At 38.9% G+C, this 19,238-nt stretch overlaps 1 protein-coding gene across 15 annotated transcripts in view; it reads left to right on the top strand.

The window, feature by feature from the left end:
- Positions 1-19,238, top strand: part of LOC115262740 (EH domain-binding protein 1) — a 92,340-nt gene that overhangs the window by 61,749 nt on the left and 11,353 nt on the right. For 13 of the 15 annotated variants that reach the window (XM_062842726.1, XM_062842725.1, XM_062842722.1 and 10 more), the window contains exons 3-6: positions 596-1,182; positions 1,260-1,968; positions 2,125-2,327; positions 2,499-2,582. In XM_062842726.1, the coding sequence (XP_062698710.1) occupies positions 596-1,182; positions 1,260-1,968; positions 2,125-2,327; positions 2,499-2,582 (1,583 nt within the window). The remainder of the gene's footprint in view (positions 1-595; positions 1,183-1,259; positions 1,969-2,124; positions 2,328-2,498; positions 2,583-19,238) is intronic. The other 2 variants (XM_062842731.1, XM_062842728.1) reach the window with 1 other exon arrangement.

The following is a 19,238-nucleotide window of genomic DNA, read 5'->3' as shown; positions in this document are numbered from 1 at the left end:
GCTTTTTCCACGTGGGGTTTACTCAGGAGTTCCATCTGTGATTTCTCCAGCAGTTTCAGTTGGAATTATTTCTAGGAGTTAGACCTGTATTTTTTCCAGGGAGCTAACCTGGGGATTCCTTCAAGGATTCCTCCAGGTGTTCCACCTGGGATTTCTCCACCTCGCATATTAAGCCTTAAACCAGCCTTCCAATGAATTTCAAATCAGGTTGAATAAAAACACCAAAATTAGGTGTTAAGGAGCTGAATAAAGGATTCTACCCCTTGTGCTCAGCTTTTGTTCAAATGAAAGCTGATTTAAAATAGTTGGAGAAACGTTTGTACAGCATCAAATTGTTACCTGGGCTACTATCTATAAAAATTGTCAGATGACGTAAGCTGTGTGTAAACTTTGGGTGGAATTCTTAACGAAATGTATTGTAAAATTATTCAATCCATTTTCAGATCAATTCATTGCCTGGTTTTTATGAAAAAATGTTTCGAGAATGCCAAACACAGTACAACAGTTCTATGATTTATTCTATAATAAATTAATGCGCTATAACTCTAATCCAAAATCTCGGCTGAAATACCATTTCCTTTTCCATTTCCACCAGGCGCCCAAACAGTTTACACGTAGTATGGACACGTCGTTCCCGTCGGGTGGTGTCCAGCCCGATGGCGTGGGAACCGGACCTAGTCAATCCGGTGTGCAGCACAATGGCCTGGCCGATGCCGGACAACCACACCATCGCCGTTACACTCTTCAAAGACATCCGAACGCACGAGCTGGAGGACAAAGACTGGACGTTCGTGCTGGAGGACGTTTCCCAGATGGGCAAGAAGCGGCTGCTGGCGTCCGCTACGATAAATATGCGCAAATACGCCAGTATAGAGTCCACCCAGCAAACGTTCATGCTGGAGCTGAGGCCCGTCTCGAAGAAGATACTCTCGGCACAGCTGGAGCTGACGCTGAGCTGTGTGTTTCTGAGGGAGGGTAAAGCAACGGATGAGGACATGCAGAGTATCATCTCGCTGATGTCGGTCAACAATGTGACCGACATTGCTCCGTTGGACGATTTGGAAGACATTCCGGATTTGGAGAACTCGATAGAGATTTCCGAGCACGTGTTGGATTTCACGCAACAGTTGGAACAACTGACGAGTAGTTTGCACACTTCGGATCTGGCGACGCCTATGAGTGGTAAGTTTCCGTGGTTGATTAGGTTCTTTCCAATTTAGTAATTCTATTTTCTTTCTATGATCTTCTTTTGCAAACAGTTCCATCACTTTCGGATGACCAAACACCAGTGATGAGTGGCTCTAAGGACATGTTCAAAGAGGTTCTCAACGATCGAGGCTATATTTCTCTCACAAGCGAAGGAGGTAGCAACATAGATCCAGATGAGAAAGACTACAGTAAACAGAAACCTCCTGAAGTAACTATAGAAGACCCACCACGGACAGATCCGGACTTCCGGAAAGAGCGTTCCCCTGTGGTGGAAGAGCATCATAAGCTGGAAGAGGAACAGCTTGATCCTCTGGAAGCGCTCGAAGAGGAAAAGAGTCCACCGCCGAAGCCGACGAAACCACCGGCACCGGTGGCACCCCTTCTACCCCTAAGCTCCCGCATAGATAGCGAACTTACCAAAAAATCTCCCGAAGAGCGACAGAGCAGTCGGGCGGAACTGAAACCGCTGAATCTGATCAAGAGCTACGATCATCAACCGCCGGAGGAGAAGAAAGCCCCGGTCGCTGAGCCAGAGCCGCCTGCACCGCCGCCCACGGTCAATGTCCCAGTGCCGGAACCGGTGACCGATCCGGTGAAGAAACCAATCCTTCGGGATAGCACTCCGGGGCAGGATTTGCTCGAGTGGTGCAAGGAAATTACCAAAAGCTACAACGGAGTTAAGGTTACCAATCTCACCACCAGTTGGCGCAATGGGATGGCCTTCTGTGCGATCATTCATCACTTTTACCCTAGTTTAATGTGAGTATTTTGTATCTTACCGCATTGTTTAACTTACAACTAGCACTGTTTTAAAACTCGAATTTACTAGTTTTTTTTACTAACACTGTCTATTCGATTAATATTATTGATGATGCGCTCCTTATAATACATCGCATGCTTTTCCCCCCATTCCAGCGATATGAGTAAGTTATCTCCCGGCAACGTGATAGAGAACTGCCGGACGGCGTTCGACGCAGCGGAGAAGCTGGGCATCCCCCGAGTCATCGAACCCCGCGATATGAACATGCTGGCTGTGCCGGACAAGCTGGCCGTGATGACCTATCTGTATCAGCTGCGGGCGCACTTCACCGGCCACCAGCTGGAGGTGCACACGATAGGTGAGTGATCGATCCCGGAATGGCGGGATGGTGGTCCCGTTATCATGCTATTTTCTTCAATGAGTCCATAAATGATGGGTTTCACTCCCGACTCTGTGGAGGAAGGTGCTGGTGCTGCGGTGGTGGTATAATTTCTCATTTTCATTTTTTTTTGCGTTTCGTATCTGTTAGATTCGGGCATTCCATGTCAGGCTTGCTACCTAGCGGCCGAACAAGCCATGTGCATTTATTCTCAAGCGAAAAAGTTGCAGCGGGGTAGGTGGCAATCGCAAACAAGCAAGCAAAGAGATAGCGAGATTTTGCTTTGGCTACTAACCGAAATGAATGCTGCCGCACTTGTTATGTAGGAAGGAATGGAAATTTCAACAGATGGATGATGGAAGCAGAATATAAATACAGCAGCTACTGAATACGAATCGATTGAGCGATTTAACATCAGCTTTGCATGCTTGTTACACGCTTTTGATGCACTACTAGGAACAAACGATCGAGCGCTGCACACACGTTCATTTATCAATCATTTCGATGTACATATGAATGATTCTTGCATTTACACAACCCTGTTTTGGATAATTGTTTTGCTATCGATTCGAAGTACAAACCATTTTGATGGACTTGTAAACTGTTAGTTTTTAAATATGAATATTGAAAACCTGGGAGGAATCATGGAAGGAGTGTCTGGAGAAACTGGATTTACAATCAAAATATCTAGAAGGATTGGTAGATTTTCTTCTAAGATATCTCCAGGAGCTCCTTTTTGGATTATTTCAGAAATTTTGAGGGAACACTTCTTTTGAGGATTCCTTCTTGGGGTTGCCTATTTGTTACGTAAAGGAATTTTTCCAATTCAACTAGCCTCCCCCTTTCTAATATTTTTTGTATGAGAACTCATTTTTTTGTTTGGCGCTTAAAATTCTCCATACCTTCCTCTTCCCATCAACCCTTACGTAATTAATGGACAGCCCCTTATACGATCCCATGAGAAGTTGCTTCTGACATTCCTCTAGAAGTTCCAGCTAGGGTTCCTCCAGGAGTCATTTCAAGGTTTACTTCAGGATTTTATTCTGAGATTCCACCAGGAGTTCCTTCAGACAACCCTCCAGCAAAACCGGGTTTCCTTCGGGAATCGTTGAGGTATTCATTCCTAGAATCCTTCAGGATGAATCACAGAAGTAACTCCTGTAAGAATCAAGAAAGGAACTCCTCCATGATTCGCAGAAACTCTTTCTGGAGTAATCTGAGTAATCTCAGAAGCAAATTCTGATGGATTCCTAAAAAGAACTTCTTGAAAAATCCCTGGAAGAACTTGGGAATAAATGTAATCTCTTGGAACTCCTCTAGAACTACTTGTACGTGTCTCCAAGAGTCGTTCCTGGAAATCCTTCGAACATGTTTCTGGGATTCCTCTACAGAATCTCATACGAATTTGTTTGATTATTCCCTGCTGATAAAAAAAATATTCGGATACCTAGAAGATTTCTCTGGCTACGTAAACTCAATTATGTCCATGTTAGATCCCACCCTCCTTCTCGAAGGCATTTGTCCATACAAAATATTCGAAATTTGTATGGATTGTAAACTTTGGTCAAACCCACACGTCTACGTACTATACAGATGGGCCCCTAGGAGTTCCCTCGAAAACTTCCCCAGGAGTTCCTTCTGAACCCAGACGCTCCTTATCTGGAATTCCTTAAAGGGTTTCGTTAAAAGTTCCTACGAGAATTCTTCCAAGATTTTCTTTTTCCAAAATTCCTCCTGATTTTATTTTCAGGTTCGTTCAGGAATGTATTCATGAGTTCCTTTTGGGATTCCTGCAGAAGTTTGTGTTGTAGTTCTTTAGGGAGTTTTTTTTTCTGGAATTAATCAATAACGAATTCGTCGTTTACTACACAGAGGATCTGCTGAATTCCACCCAAAACTCTCTCTCTCTCTCTCTCTCTCTCTTCTTGGCGTAACGTCCTCATTGGGACAAAGCCTGCTTCTCAGCTTAGTGTTCTATGAGCACTTCCACAGTTATTAACTGAGAGCTTCCTCTGCCAATGACCATTTTGCATGCGTATATCGTGTGGCAGGCACGAAGATACTCTATGCCCAAGAAAGTCAAGGAAATTTCCTTTACGAAAAGATCCTGGACCGACCGGGAATCGAACCCGTCACCCTCAGCATGGTCATGCTGAATACCCGTGCGTTTACCGCCTCGGCTATATGGGCCCTGTTCGTTGTTTGGAATTTCTGCAGGATTTTCAACTTCAATTTTCTTTAAGAGTTCCTCCTGGGAGTCCTCCATGACTCCTTTCTGGGAATCATCCAGGAGTTTCTGCTGGAATTCTTCCAGGAGTTCCTTCTGAGAATCCTCCGTAAATTTCATCTGAAAATCCCACAAAAGTTTCTTGTGAGAATCCAATCGAATTTCCGTTTGAGAGTCGTCCAAGAGTTGCTTGTAAAAACCCTCCAGGAATTCTTTTTGGAAGTTCTGTGTGAGTTCTTCAAGAGTACCCTAGCTCTAATTTTTAAAATTAATCCCTAGAGGGAATTCTTAGAAAAATACCAGACTGGACTCCTAGAGTAATTTGCAATTTCCTGAAAATTCCAAGAAGACATCCATAAGTGTCTATGTACAGGAATTCACAGAAGAAACTTGTGGAGGAATTTTTGAAGGAATCCCCTGAAGGAGCTCCTGGGCAAATTTCTAGTTGAGTTCAGCATGTGCTTGTAAAGGAATTCCCAGGAATTCCTGGAGTAATCCTCTGATAAAAACTCTTATGTGTCGCATGGGTTTGGTCCTTTAAAAGTTCCGGAACACTACTAGCAGTTTCTAATAGTCTGAGTCTATAGTTACACACTTATTTTTGAATTGCCTGTTCGGTACTTTTTTGACGAGATTATAACAGCAGTACGATCTTTTACTGAGGTTCAGTAAAACAACTGTCAAAATCGTATGGAAAAGGTAAACAATGCATTTTTGCTGAACGAGCTCGGTGCTCAGCAGTTTTAATCTCGTCAAAAAATTACCGAACTCGGTAATCAAAATTAAGTGTGTACTATAGTTAGGGTAAAAGCTCCCTTAGTGGAGGTAGACATTTTTAATAAATGCATCATAACTAATTAATAACATTACTTCAGTTTTGTGTTCAGGATTTGCCGAAAAACCTATTTTAATCAATTATTTTCCTTAAATTTTTTGCTCCTCTGCACCTAATAGTGGTGGTAGTGTTCATATAGTGGTGGGTCCCATAAGAATTCAATGGGATGCGCCACTATAGGAACCAATGTTAAATTTCACCTCCATAATAGAAACCGTGTACCTATAGTTGGTGCAAGTGATTTATTAGCAAAAACTGAAATAAACAATGGTTTTTACATTTTTCCTAGCAAATTTAAGTGAAAAACTACCGATTAATGTTTTCAGACTTTTTATTTGGTGGCATTCTCAATTTTATTCAATTATGTTTCTACAAGGAGCTACTAATAGCACCACTATTGGTACATTTACCCTACCATCCAAACACAAATTTTGGACAATTTTGACGTAATTAGACGTTCCCTAATCTCTTGCCAGACATTTGGAAGATCCTGTAGTTGATGTGGCTGCCAAAACCAGGCAAGTCATCAGGAGATCTAGAACTCTATCGTCCTAAAGCGAGAGTCACGGTGCTCCCCAGACCGTTATTATAAAAAAATATTCTCCATCCAATCGGTGCCCACCATTCGTTTTCTATGACTATCCTGCATGTCTGGGCAAAATTTGGAAAAAATCGTAGGGCCCATTTTTGAGTTACGCCCTTTTAAAGGGCGTAAAGCCCAATATTCAAAGAAGAAATCGAAAAATTTAGTACTCAACAATTTTTAAATGATTTTGATGAAATATTTTCATGAAAAATTGTATTGCATTGAGTAATAGATTTGTTTAGCATAGTTTTTGTTGAAATAATGAATAAAATATGACGTTTTCGTGAGTTGACATAAACAACAGTGTATTTATATGAAAATATTTGTAACTTCTCAGGTTGAAATACGTTGAGAAAAAACGTGAATGTATATAAACAAAAAAAATAAATAAAGTAAATGAAGGTAAAGCTCATAAAAAGAGAATCCTAGCATAACATGTGAAAAAGGCCTAAGTGCTTTTATAAACAAACATGTTTCGATCACTGAAGGACCCAACTGTATCCACCAACGAATATCCGCATCATAAACTGATAGCCCAAAGATTTCTCTATCTGAAAAGGGTGTTGGTGTGCGTGGGTGTATCGAGATGAGGGCTACAGCGATCAAAACATGTTTGTTTGCAAAAAGCACTTAGGTCCTTTTCACATGTTATGCTAGAAATGATATTATGTATGTTTGAATGAATGGAAGAAGAAATTGAATTGTTTTAAGCCCTTTACATAATTCTTTTATGTTTAGGATAGAGACGAATCAGCCAAGGGCTGAAAGTCTCTTTAATAAAGACAAATCAATCAATAATTCTTTTATTTGCACAAGAATAAAAACGAATCGATTCTGTATGAAATCATGAACACCAATATGTGTTGATTTATAAATTTTGAATAGCAATTACATATAATCAGATATGTATTGTATTTGAAAACGTAATATTTTGAATAAGAATGTAATAGTGTATTATAAATAATAATACCCACACTGAAAGCCGCTTTACGGTGATAAAGGCCACACACATGTGTTTAAATTTACTATTGGAAAACATGATTATCACACCACAAACGCCTCCTGGCAGCGTGTTGTCCTCCTTTTATAGAAACTATGTGGATATGTGATGCAAATGAAGACTTAGAAAACGCTAATGCCGAAGTAAGTCTGTTTATAACCCCTTTTTTAAAAGAAATATCTATATATTTGCGCGGCTCATTGCAACTTAGGCGCTGTCGATAATCTACGTAAGGTATCAGTTCTCTTACCCGGGTAGAGCTTAATTGCAAAAGAATGGCAAATTTTACCATTAAAACAGAATGTTTGAATGGCAAAATGTGTTATTTGTTTGTTTGAAATAAGAGTTAAAATAACAAAAATAATAACAAAAATTTGGTAGCAGAAAAACTTAAAAATAACTTATTTTGCCATTGTAATAACAAAGTAATGGTAAAGCATGCGGATTAAATTGAAGAACAAAATAAATTATTATTGAGATATTGATAACAAAATAAGACCCAAATTAGCTGTTATCGGTGAATAACAAAATATGACATTCTTGAGTTATTGATAACAGGATAAGAACAAATTAGCTGTTTATGTGGCGATCGAAATAACAGTAGGTTTAGTTGTTCAAATTCAATTTTAAAATAATGGTAGATTCAGTTATTATTTCAAAGTAGCAGAAGAAAGGTAAAATGAGCCATTTTTTTTTCTTCAATAAAATTTAAGTTCATCAATCAGAGTAAAAAGTTTTATTTTATGGAAATTAAAAGCTCAAAACGAAACGAACTTAAAAATCAAATTCACTTTGATGAACGTAGCCACCGTTGCGTCGAAAAAGATAGATACGTCGTTTTACAAATTATACTCTTTAATTGTTTGAGTTCTAAATTAACATAAATTGATGTGCATCAAATAGAATCCATTGCGAATCAAACACACAGCTGAGAATCCGGATTTGTTTACTTTTGCGAGATACGTCGAATTGAAAAGTTATGCTTGAAATATACAATATAATAGTTAATGGTATATTAAGAGTAAAATATGTTATGGTGCCTAATGTTTATAAATAGTTTCTCACAATATCAAAATAATGGCAAATTTAGCTAGGAATGTAAATTATGTTATTGTTTTGATATTTTATACAATTCATTATAAAAAGTGCTAAATTGCAAGTTTTACCATGATAGTAATTTTTGTTATTGATGTGTTATTTAGCATTATTCATGAATAACATATCAATGACAAGACATGCTATGATTGTATATTTTGCTATTGATTTGCCATTTTAAGTTTTTCATAACAACAGAAGAATGGCAAAACGAGATATGATGGCAAAACCAGTTATTATTTTGTCCTTTGTTTGCCATTAGCCTCTACCCGGGTAATGCTCTCTTTTTCATTGTACTCAAAACAAGGGATTTGAAACGCTGTTTAGTTTCTTATATTTTTTTTTGTAAGGAGTACGCACGAATGATAACAAAAAAAAACGGAATCAATCGGTGGCCATGTCAACCGTAAAGCGGCTTTCAGTGTGGGTATTATTATTTATAATACATTACATTCTTATTCAAAATATTACGTTTTCAAATACAATACATATCTGGTTAAATGTAATTGCCATTCAAAATTAAGGGGGTTAAAAGCAAAGGGGTGTAAGTGACAAAAACTCACTTTCGAGTAAATGAGGTTAAAGTATTTCACCAATTTTTTATCCCATACAAAATGTATGGAGTTTCAAAATCGACCCAATTTTCTCCGAATTATTGTAATTTTTCTAATCATCGTAAAACTAATCTTAAAAAACTTCCTGAAAGCTTGAAATCTGAAGAATTTTTAGATATGCTTAGCTCAAAATCGACAAAATGGTCACTTACACCCTTTTGCATCTGGGCCCCTCAATTTCTAAATCATCACATATTTGTGTTTGTGATTTCATACAGAATTGATTGGTTTTTTTTCTTGTGCAAATAAAAACAATTCAAACTCTTTTCCATTTATTCAAACACACATAATATCGTTAGCATAACATGTGAAAAGAGCCTAAGTGTTTTTTGCAAACAAACATGTTTCGATCGCTGTAGCCCCATCTCGATACACCCACGCACACCAACACCCTTATCAGATAAAGCAATCTTGAGGCTATCGGTAAGGGTGCGGATATTCGTGGATGGATATAGTTGGGCCCTACAGCGATCGAAACATGTTTGCTTACAAAAGGCACTTAGGCCTTTTTCACATGTTATGCTAGGTTTCTCTTTTTATGAGCTTCCTCTTCATTTACTTTATTTATTTTTTGTTTATATACATTCACGTTCTCCTTAGCGTACTTTAACCAGAGAAGTTACAAATATTTTCATATAAATGCACTTTTATTTATATCAACTCACAAAAGCGTCATATTTTCTTCAATAATTTCAACAAAAACTATGCTAAACAAATCTATTACTCAATGCAATACAATTTTTATGAAAATATTTCATCAAAATCATTCAAAAATGATTGAGTACTAAATATTTCGATTTCTTCTTTGAATATTGGGGTTTACGCCCTTAAAAAGGGCGTAACTCGAAAATGGGCCCTACGATTTTTTCCAAATTTTGCCCAGACATGCAGGATAGTCATAGAAAACGAATGGTGGGCACCGATTGGATGGAGAATTTTTTTTTATAATAACGGTCTGGGGAGCACCGTGAGAGTAAATTGTCAAACAGACAGTTCGAGTTCCGGAAAGAAACAGCAAAACAAAAAGAAGGGGTAATCGGTATTGCGCTGCGGTGACCACAGACGTGAAAACCGCATTTAACTGTGCCAGGTGAGAGGCGGTTGCTTCAGCTCTGCACAGTATGCGGGTCCCCAACTACCTGTGCAAGGTGCTAGAAAGCTATTTCCAGGACCGAGTCTAGACCTAGATTGATTTGGTCTAGGGATCGATCACACAGCGTAACAAAAATTAGCTTTTGGTCTGTCTCAAGAGCAAACTTATGTGTCTCTGACAGATTTTGGGTCGCTGAATCCGAATCCGGGCTCAGATTTGTCCAGCACGTCACAATTTCGAGCTATAGGGGAGACTGGGGAGACTTGATCCCCTTTTCTTAATTTACCTGAAACTTTAAGAAAAAACACAGAACTAGATCCGATTTCCGTACAAAATGGCAGGTAAACATCTATTGCAAGTTAATACACAACAGAAGGCCTTTAAATTATTGTTGAAGTTTTCAAAACTGTGTTTTTATGGAGGCATGTCTGATCATGTATTTTTCAAAAAATAGGTGACACTTGATCCCCCTTTGAGCACATGGTTTATTTAAAGGGAAAATAATTCCAGAGTCTTCCTATTCATTTTCTTTTCGAGTTTTCTTGTATTTTCGATGAATATGGAGTGTTTGAAATTGTAAGATTTCCTTAAATTTTTAAGGATATGCCGTATTTTCAAAATAAGGACTAGACTAGAATTCCAAGTAAATAGAGGCTTCCGAATAGAATTTTATTTTTCACATGTATAATGTGTGTGTAATCCTCGAGGGATCAAGCCTCCCCATGTCACTGTTGTGTATACTAAGCTGCATTAATAAAAATATGTTAACAACAGCCTTATTTGGATAAATAAGTTTGAAAGTATTTTATTTAAACTATGTGCTGTGAAATTTTGATACGATTTGGTTTAATTTTCACAAAGTTATTGAGGTTTTTTGGAATCGCCTAAAAGATTTCTGAAGGACTGAAAACAAACCATCAGCCGATAAAAAATAATGCAATGTACATACAATCGAAATCACTAGTAGCCAAAACATAGTCGTTTATCCAGGAGTAGTTTCGGAAAAATATGCTAGAAGAAAAATGTTTTTGATTCCGAGTAAATATCTCTCTCTCTCTCTCTCTCTCTCTCTCTCTCTCTTCTTGGCGTAACGTCCTCACTGGGACAAAGCCTGCTTCTCAGCTTAGTATTCTATGAGCACTTCCACAGTTATTAACTGGAGCTTCCTCTGCCAATGACCATTTTGCATGTGTATATCATGTGGCAGGCACGAAGATACTCTATGCCCAAGGAAGTCAAGGAAATTTCCTTTACGAAAAGATCCTGGACCGACCGAGAATCGAAGCATTAAGCAAGGAAATATTGTTTTTTAACCAATCAAAGGATAAATTGGACAATTGACATCTAAATTAGTGACTCATGCAAAATAATTCGTTTTACCAAATCGAATTTAATTGTTTTAAGCATTTTATGTTAGGTACGATATTTCCCATACAAGTCACCCTCCAAAAGTTGCATGCAAGTTCTACTGACATAAATGCTTAAATCTATCAAATTTGATTTGGTAAAACGAAATATTTTGCATGAGTCGATAATTTAGATGTTAATTGACCAATTTATCGTTAAAAAATATGTCCATGCTTAATGGCTTGCAGTCAAAAAAGCTCAAAGTCGCATATTTTGCCCTATAAATTGAGGTATAGCTCAAAATGTAGATCCAATATCATTAGGGCATAAGTTAGCCTGTTGATAGTAAAAACAAATAAACAAATAAACAAAATTGTGACGTGCTGGAGCAAATTTGAGCCCAGATTCGGATTCAGCGGCCCAAAAGCTGTCAGAGACACATAAGTTTGCTCTTGAGACAAAAAAATGTTGCGCTATGTCATAGTCACGTCGGGAATGCCACAGGGCGCCACACTGCACAGTGGTGCGAGGGCGGTCGAAACCTAAAAAATGAAAATGCTTTTCACGTAGATATAATAAATTTGTCAGATTCCTAAATATTTCATTGAAATTAGAATTTTTGACAGCCTCCTGAACGGACTGTGGTTTATGGCCTTCATACAAAATCTATAATATTTATTCACAGCTATGCCAGTGTCCCGTGCTTTAATAAACGCATGAACTATAATAGTTGCTTTGAAGGCTTTGTTCGTAGATATGTGAAGATCATCTGTATGGCATTTAAGTTGTGTAAAAGCTGCCTAAAAATGAGTTATCCTTCAATATTCTTGAAAATTACCCATTTTTGAGTCAAAATTGATCTAAAACTATAGTAGGACGTGCGCGCCCGCGATGTGGTTGTGCGATTTTGTAAGCCTAAGACCAATGGTTTCGATTGGTGTATGATTTATTTTGCGAAAACTTGCGATAGATTTCATGATTTTCATATGTTTTTGATGGTTTTGGGTAAGAGGTTTTGGCTGGCTTTTGTTCAGCAACGCATCACTGTGCACTGGTCCAACGTTGTGGAACAGGATGTACAATAATGCTGTTCAGAGGAGGGGAGTTCGTTGGTTTCATGAATGACGTCGTCCTAGCGATAACAACCGAGAGTCCAGAAGAAGTGACGGTGGAGACGATTTCTATTATCGAGACTTGGATGAGTCTCGTCAAGCTGCAATTAGTTTATCACAAGATTAAGGCAGTGATGATCATCAGCAATTGCAAAACAGTTTAGCAGTTCAGCGTTGGAGGGCATATATGCCATCGAAGTGTTATGGCTGATGATCGGTGGAACTTCAACAGCTACGTTGATTATACTTGTCAAAAGGCGGCGATGGTAGTCAGCGCGCTATCCAGGATCATGCCGGACATCGGAGGTGCAAGAAGTAGCAATAGGCGTTTTCTAGTGAGTGTGTTATCTTCGATACTTAGGTATGGAGGAGATTCGGCCTGGACGGCAGCATTGCGACTGAAGCGGAAGAGATTGAAGCTCACAAGCACATTTTGGCTTATGGCAACACGTGCAGCAATTGAGTACAGGACGATATCATCGGCAAAAGTTTGCGGTATAGCCGGGAGGGATTATTATTATTATTGGCTTTATTAGAGAGATTTTCAGCCCGGGGCTGGTTCAACTCCAAACCGGCATGATATCTGGATTCCCTGAGAATGGGAATTGCAGAAGCAAGGAGGATGATCAGAGCGGACTCCTTGGTAGTAAGTGGTAGCAGGAGTGTGACAACTGAAGGAAGGCAAGAACTTGAAAGTGAGGAAGTTCAGAAACATCGAAGACGGAATGCAGTGAACAGAAGAATCACGTAGAACAGGGCGTCAGCCAGTAATCGGATTAGACCTGATACATATAGGGTACAAATTTACTTCGTTGTATGCGCTAATTCCCGTCATATTAGATAGAATAGCCCATGATTACAGACATTCCAGCTTACCTTTGCCAATGACTCATAAGATGGAAGTAAAAGATGTAGACTATCAATAACCAGCCCTTATACTAACGCCACTCGCATAACAGTCCCATTTTTGCTGGATTTACTATTCATATGGGACTGTTTTGCGAGTGGGCAGTATTACTAATCGAATAATTACGCAAAATTTCAGTTTCATTCCACTTACAACTTCAAACTTTTCTCATTTTGCGTATTATGAAGGCAACCGCACCAAACCAGCAGCTAGGTAGAGGAATTGTTCTTCATCAGCGTTCAATTTTCACTTCGCCAGATTTACTTGTTGAACCAACCTTCAATTCAAACCTCACACTGTGGCACTTCAAAGTTGGTTTTCAGCTGTTCAACTAATCAAATCAATCGCTTTTTGTAGTCGGTAAAATGTTTGTTTATAGTTGTCTTCGCCTAATGCGGATGCAATCAAATGTGTGCGTGGATTTTCTGCATACGAAACATTGCATTTCACAACAACAGCGAAATATTTCTTCATTGCACTGTGATGGCCTATTATGATCTGGAGGGCAAAAATATGAATTGAAATATTTTGGTCTATATTCAAAAGCTACATCTATCCCAATTTAAAAGATTTTGCTCAATCGTACTTTGAACACATGATTTGATTTGAATTCCGAAGTATCTTAATTTTACCGACTTATCGATAAACACTAACGGTCAAACAATTGACCATCCTGTGTACCATCTTGTTACGTAGAAGCTGTGCCGGAAATTGAATTCAGGTTGTGCCCGAAATAGACGTGGTCTTGACGGAAAAAGAGACAATTATTCAATCTTATTATGTAGGGTGACGAAGGGTATTTTCGGCAGGTTTGTTCTCTTCGTCATCAGGGGTTTTTGTGGGCCGAATTGCCTGAAATTTGGGCATATAACTCGGCTTGGTTGGGAAGGATTTGAGGCCAACTCTGAGACCAACAAGTTTCATAAAACCCCTTAATGACGAAGGAAACAAAACTGCCGAAAATACGTAAGTTCCCCTATATAAAGAAGTTGTAGTTCTTTTACAATGTTTTTAACGTGTTATGGAAGCTAATTTGCAAATTAGCTATTAACCCGTTAACGCCCAAGGTGTCTCACAATTTAAATCTTCAAATAAATTTATTATCAAAGGTCAAGTTCCAATAAAATAAGCATGATTTGATGAAAAAAATGGAAGTCTATGGTGTAGTTCCAAAAAAATTCTTTATTGTAGGTCCTCAATAGGGTAAGTGTATCAATTATGGCTATAGTACCAATTCTTCGCCATAGTTGATTTTACCCTTTAACGATATATATCAACAATAAAAAAAATGTGAACAACAGATCACGTTCACAAAAGATGGTTGCACTCATTTAAAGTACACATTTTGCTCAAATTATGGTAGAAATAAATCATTTTCCTTAAAATTTCGGCTTCCTTGCACCCTTTTTCGCCATAGTGTACCAATTATGGCTAATCCCATAAGAAATGCATGCAAATAGTGCGAAAAGGAACCGAAGTTAAAAAATGTAGCCATAACTGGTACAGGGTTCCTATCATTGGCACACGCTGTAATAAATACTAAAAGTAGTTTTGGCTCCGTTTTTATATTTTTCCTGCAAAGTATGGACACAAAACTATCTTTTAACATATTGGTGGCATTCGTTGGTCTTCTTGTTATTTTTGTACAAATAGTTTTCCTTAGGTAGTGCCATAATTGGTACAGTCACCCTATCTGATAATTTTCTCGAGTTCTATTTCAGCACAACTTCTACGCTGTCGTTATATTCTGATCCGTATAGATAAAATGCAGCTCTAAACAAGTGAGAGAGATGTCAATTTCTTGATTTTGCTTTGGCTGACCAAGCCATGTGGGAAATTACACTGTTGAAAATGCTTTGACATCCATGTGCACAACAGAACATGTGCTCGATGAACAAATTGAGATTTGAAATTATGAAAAGAAATCCACGTACTCCGGTGAGACTCGAACTCACGACTCCCAATTCGCTAGACGGGCGCTTCTATTCCTTCAAGCTACGGAGTCACTCGACTATCTCCGTCGCCAGCAGGCCTAGAACTGAACTCGATTCCACAATCGCACATGGTTATCTTCTTTTCACAATCCAAACCCCCTTCGGATGGGATTAGATGAACATCTAACACATTGTCTGTTGTGCACATGTATGTCAAAGCGGGAGAGGAAGTTATTTTTAATTGTCGAGAGCTTCGGGCACTGCCTTCCAATCACTTATTGGTATGGCAATTAGTGTGCAGTCGGACTCTCGACGGGTCGGTCCTCGGCCGACCGAATACGGTAAGGGTGACCGTAGCACCTTACAAATGTCAATTTCTTGATTTTGCTTTGGCTGACCAAGCCATGTGGGAAATTACACTGTTGAAAATGCTTTGACATCCATGTGCACAACAGAACATGTGCTCGATGAACAAATTGAGATTTGAAATTATGAAAAGAAATCCACGTACTCCGGTGAGACTCGAACTCACGACTCCCAATTCGCTAGACGGGCGCTTCTATTCCTTCAAGCTACGGAGTCACTCGACTATCTCCGTCGCCAGCAGGCCTAGAACTGAACTCGATTCCACAATCGCACATGGTTATCTTCTTTTCACAATCCAAACCCCCTTCGGATGGGATTAGATGAACATCTAACACATTGTCTGTTGTGCACATGTATGTCAAAGCGGGAGAGGAAGTTATTTTTAATTGTCGAGAGCTTCGGGCACTGCCTTCCAATCACTTATTGGTATGGCAATTAGTGTGCAGTCGGACTCTCGACGGGTCGGTCCTCGGCCGACCGAATACGGTAAGGGTGACCGTAGCACCTTACAAATGTCAATTTCTTGATTTTGCTTTGGCTGACCAAGCCATGTGGGAAATTACACTGTTGAAAGTGAGAGAGATGATAACCACCAAAAACAAAAGAAAAAGGACTTATTAATTGGGGCAGAAATGTAACCCGATAAACGCCTAAAAGTATGCAATGCATGGTTCTTGTAATTTCATGTAGTTTCGACAGCAGTGTTCAACATTTCTCATTTTTTTTTAACAAATCAAATAAAGTGAGCTCACTATGTGTGGCATAAGCAAACGTTAAAATATTTTAGAAGTAAGATTTTACACAGATAATTATTTCTAATAAAATAATTGAGTTTTTCCTTCAGCACCCCGCAAACTCTCTTTACGTACTCACCATACGTAAACTTTTCAGAAGTTTTTTATATTTAAAAAAGAAAATCGTGTTAAGTACTGTTCCATTTTATTTGTCTCCTATGACAGATACGTATTTCGACCTCAACTATATGGTCGTCTTCGATGTCTCGTATTTACAGGTATTCTACTAACACGCCCAGGTTCATCATCATTCCATGTTTTGATATAAAATTTCAACCAGATATACTCTACACGGCTTCTCCTCTTATGTTTGTACTACTCCATGATTAGTTATTCGTGAACAATATGTGAATTTTATGTGTTATTCTGGGCACTATCAAAGTTACATCGAAAAGATAATGTGAAATCCCCGAATAAATCACGGGAGGATATACAGAAGGAATTCTGAGAGTCATATCTGGTAGAGTTCTGAGGGAATCTCAACTGAAAGATTGGTAGGAATCCCTGAAATAATCACAGATGAAATCCCGGGAGGAATTGCTGTATAAATGCCGAGCGAGGATCTCGGGATTTATCTCCATTAAGATTCTCTGAATATGTTTCGACAGAACACTTTGAAAGTATACTAAAATGTATCAGTGAAGTATTTCCAGAAGAAATCCGTGAAAGAATGCTGGGTAAAATTTCTGAAAGAATCCTTTCATAATTTTCTAAAGCAATTCTGGCAGAAATCCCTGAAGTTATTCCTGAAGTAATCCCGTAAAGAATACCTGATGTATTTCTTAGAGAGATCATGACAGGAATGACAGAAGCTGAGCAGGCATTCCTGCAAGAACCATAGAAGATGTCTCTATGATCTAGGGTTGCCTGAAAACAATCTCGGAAGAAACATGTTTTTTTACATTTCTTTTCGGGAGGGATCCCTTAAGGAATAAAAGCAGGAATCATGGAAGGAATCTTTGAAGGAATTCCATCACAAATCCCTGAAAGAATGCAAAAAAGAATAACCAACAGAATCTTTCCAGGATATTCCAAAACAACGCCTGCAAAAATCCCTGAAGAGAACTCCGGAGAAATCCATACAGCAACCTCGGAAGTAATATCCGAACGAATCTCGGGAATAAACCTGAGAAGATTCTCGAAAGGAATGCCTGAAGAAATCCTGGAAAGAATTCCTGAAGGGGTCTCAAAAAAGAACCTCAGCTCATCTAATCTCACCTCAATTCTTCACCCTATTCTCTAGCCTCTACCTTACTGACTTCTTTGCCCTCTATTCCAACCCTCTATCCTACGCTCTATCATAACCTTCTGCCCTACCCTCTAAACTATCCTCTACTATAACCACTGCCCTATCCTTTACCGTACCCTCTAGTCTATATTGTGCTTAATCGTACCGTCTACCCTACTCTTTACCCTAACATTTTTCCTACCCTCAAACCTGCTCTCTATCCTACTTTTCTCCCTACCGTCTACCCTATCCTCTACCCTAACCTTCTACTCCACTCCCTCTACTCTATCATTTACCCAAACCCTCTACCCGACCGTCTGCTCCACCTTTTATCCTACCCGCTACCCTACCATCTACCCTTTAGATACGCATATTGCATGGTATTATAGCTCAAACTACCATTCCGTGGCCACTAACTTGGGTATGGTCCGCCATCTTGGGTTTCAAAATGGCGTCGGATATTCATTTTTGAGTTCTACTCATGAAGCCCGATCGATAGATACCCATATTGCATGGTTTCATAGCTCAAACTCTCATTCTGTGGCCGCCATCTTGGATATGGGCCGCCATCTTGGATTTCTAAACAGAATCAAATATCGTTTTTGACTTCTACTCGTGAAGCCCGATCGATAGATACCCGTATTGCATAGTATCATAGCTCAAACTACCATTCCGTGGCCGCCATCTTAGATATGGTCCACCATCTTGGATTTCAAAATGGCGAAAAATATCGATTTTTTACTTCTACTTATCATGCCCGATCGATAGATACCCATATTGCATGGTATCATAGCTCAAACTACCATTTCGTGGCCGCCATCTTGGATATGGTACGCCATCTTGGATTTCAAAATGGCGTAAAATATCGATTTTTGACTTCTACTCATCAAGCCCGATCGATAGATATCCATATTGCATGGTATCATAGCTCAAACTACCATTCCGTGGCCGCCATCTTGGATATGGTCCGCCATCTTGGATTTCAAAATGGCGTAAAATATCGATTTTTGACTTCTACTTATCAAGCCCGATCGATAGATACCCATATTGAATACCATGCAGATCATACCATAGATCAAGCTGCCATTTCATGGCCGCCATATTGGATATGGCCCGCCATCTTTGATTTCAAAATGGCGTCGGATATTCATTTTTGAGTTCTACTTGTGAAGCCCGATCGATAGATACCCATATTGCATTGTATCCGAAGCAGCATTGTCGTTAAAAAGCATATATTCTGGAGTTTTGACCGCCATCTTGGATCCTAAGCCGCCATCTTGGATTTAAATATCCTTGCTACCACCTCCACATCCTAAGGAATGTGTATACCAAATTTGACTGAAATTTCTTGACGCATTTCAGAGTTATGCCTATGTTCCGGCATACATATATACATACAAACATACATACATATGATCATACAAATAGACAAACATACAAATATATACACATACAAATATATAAACATACAAGCATATAAACATGCAATCATACATACATCGACTTTTGTATGCATTGATTTACAACTCTGCCGAAGAAATGAACTGTAAATTATTTCCCATTGTCAAGATTCCAGGGAAATAACTTTTTTTCGCATTGGAAATGATGCTCACAGATCGTGACAATATGCATTCTTTGCAACATCGTTTACGCCACCTAGTGAACCAGTCACATACTATGTTGTCCACTATGAGCAAGGTATGGGTGTGGAGAACATCTTCTCTGAAGAAAGTATTCTAAAATTTTGCATAA

Source organism: Aedes albopictus, chromosome 3, assembly GCF_035046485.1.
Source record: "Aedes albopictus strain Foshan chromosome 3, AalbF5, whole genome shotgun sequence".
In the NCBI taxonomy this organism is placed as follows: domain Eukaryota; kingdom Metazoa; phylum Arthropoda; class Insecta; order Diptera; family Culicidae; genus Aedes; species Aedes albopictus.
Note: the sequence above shows the minus strand (reverse complement) of the source record. Positions and strands in the feature narration are given on the sequence as shown.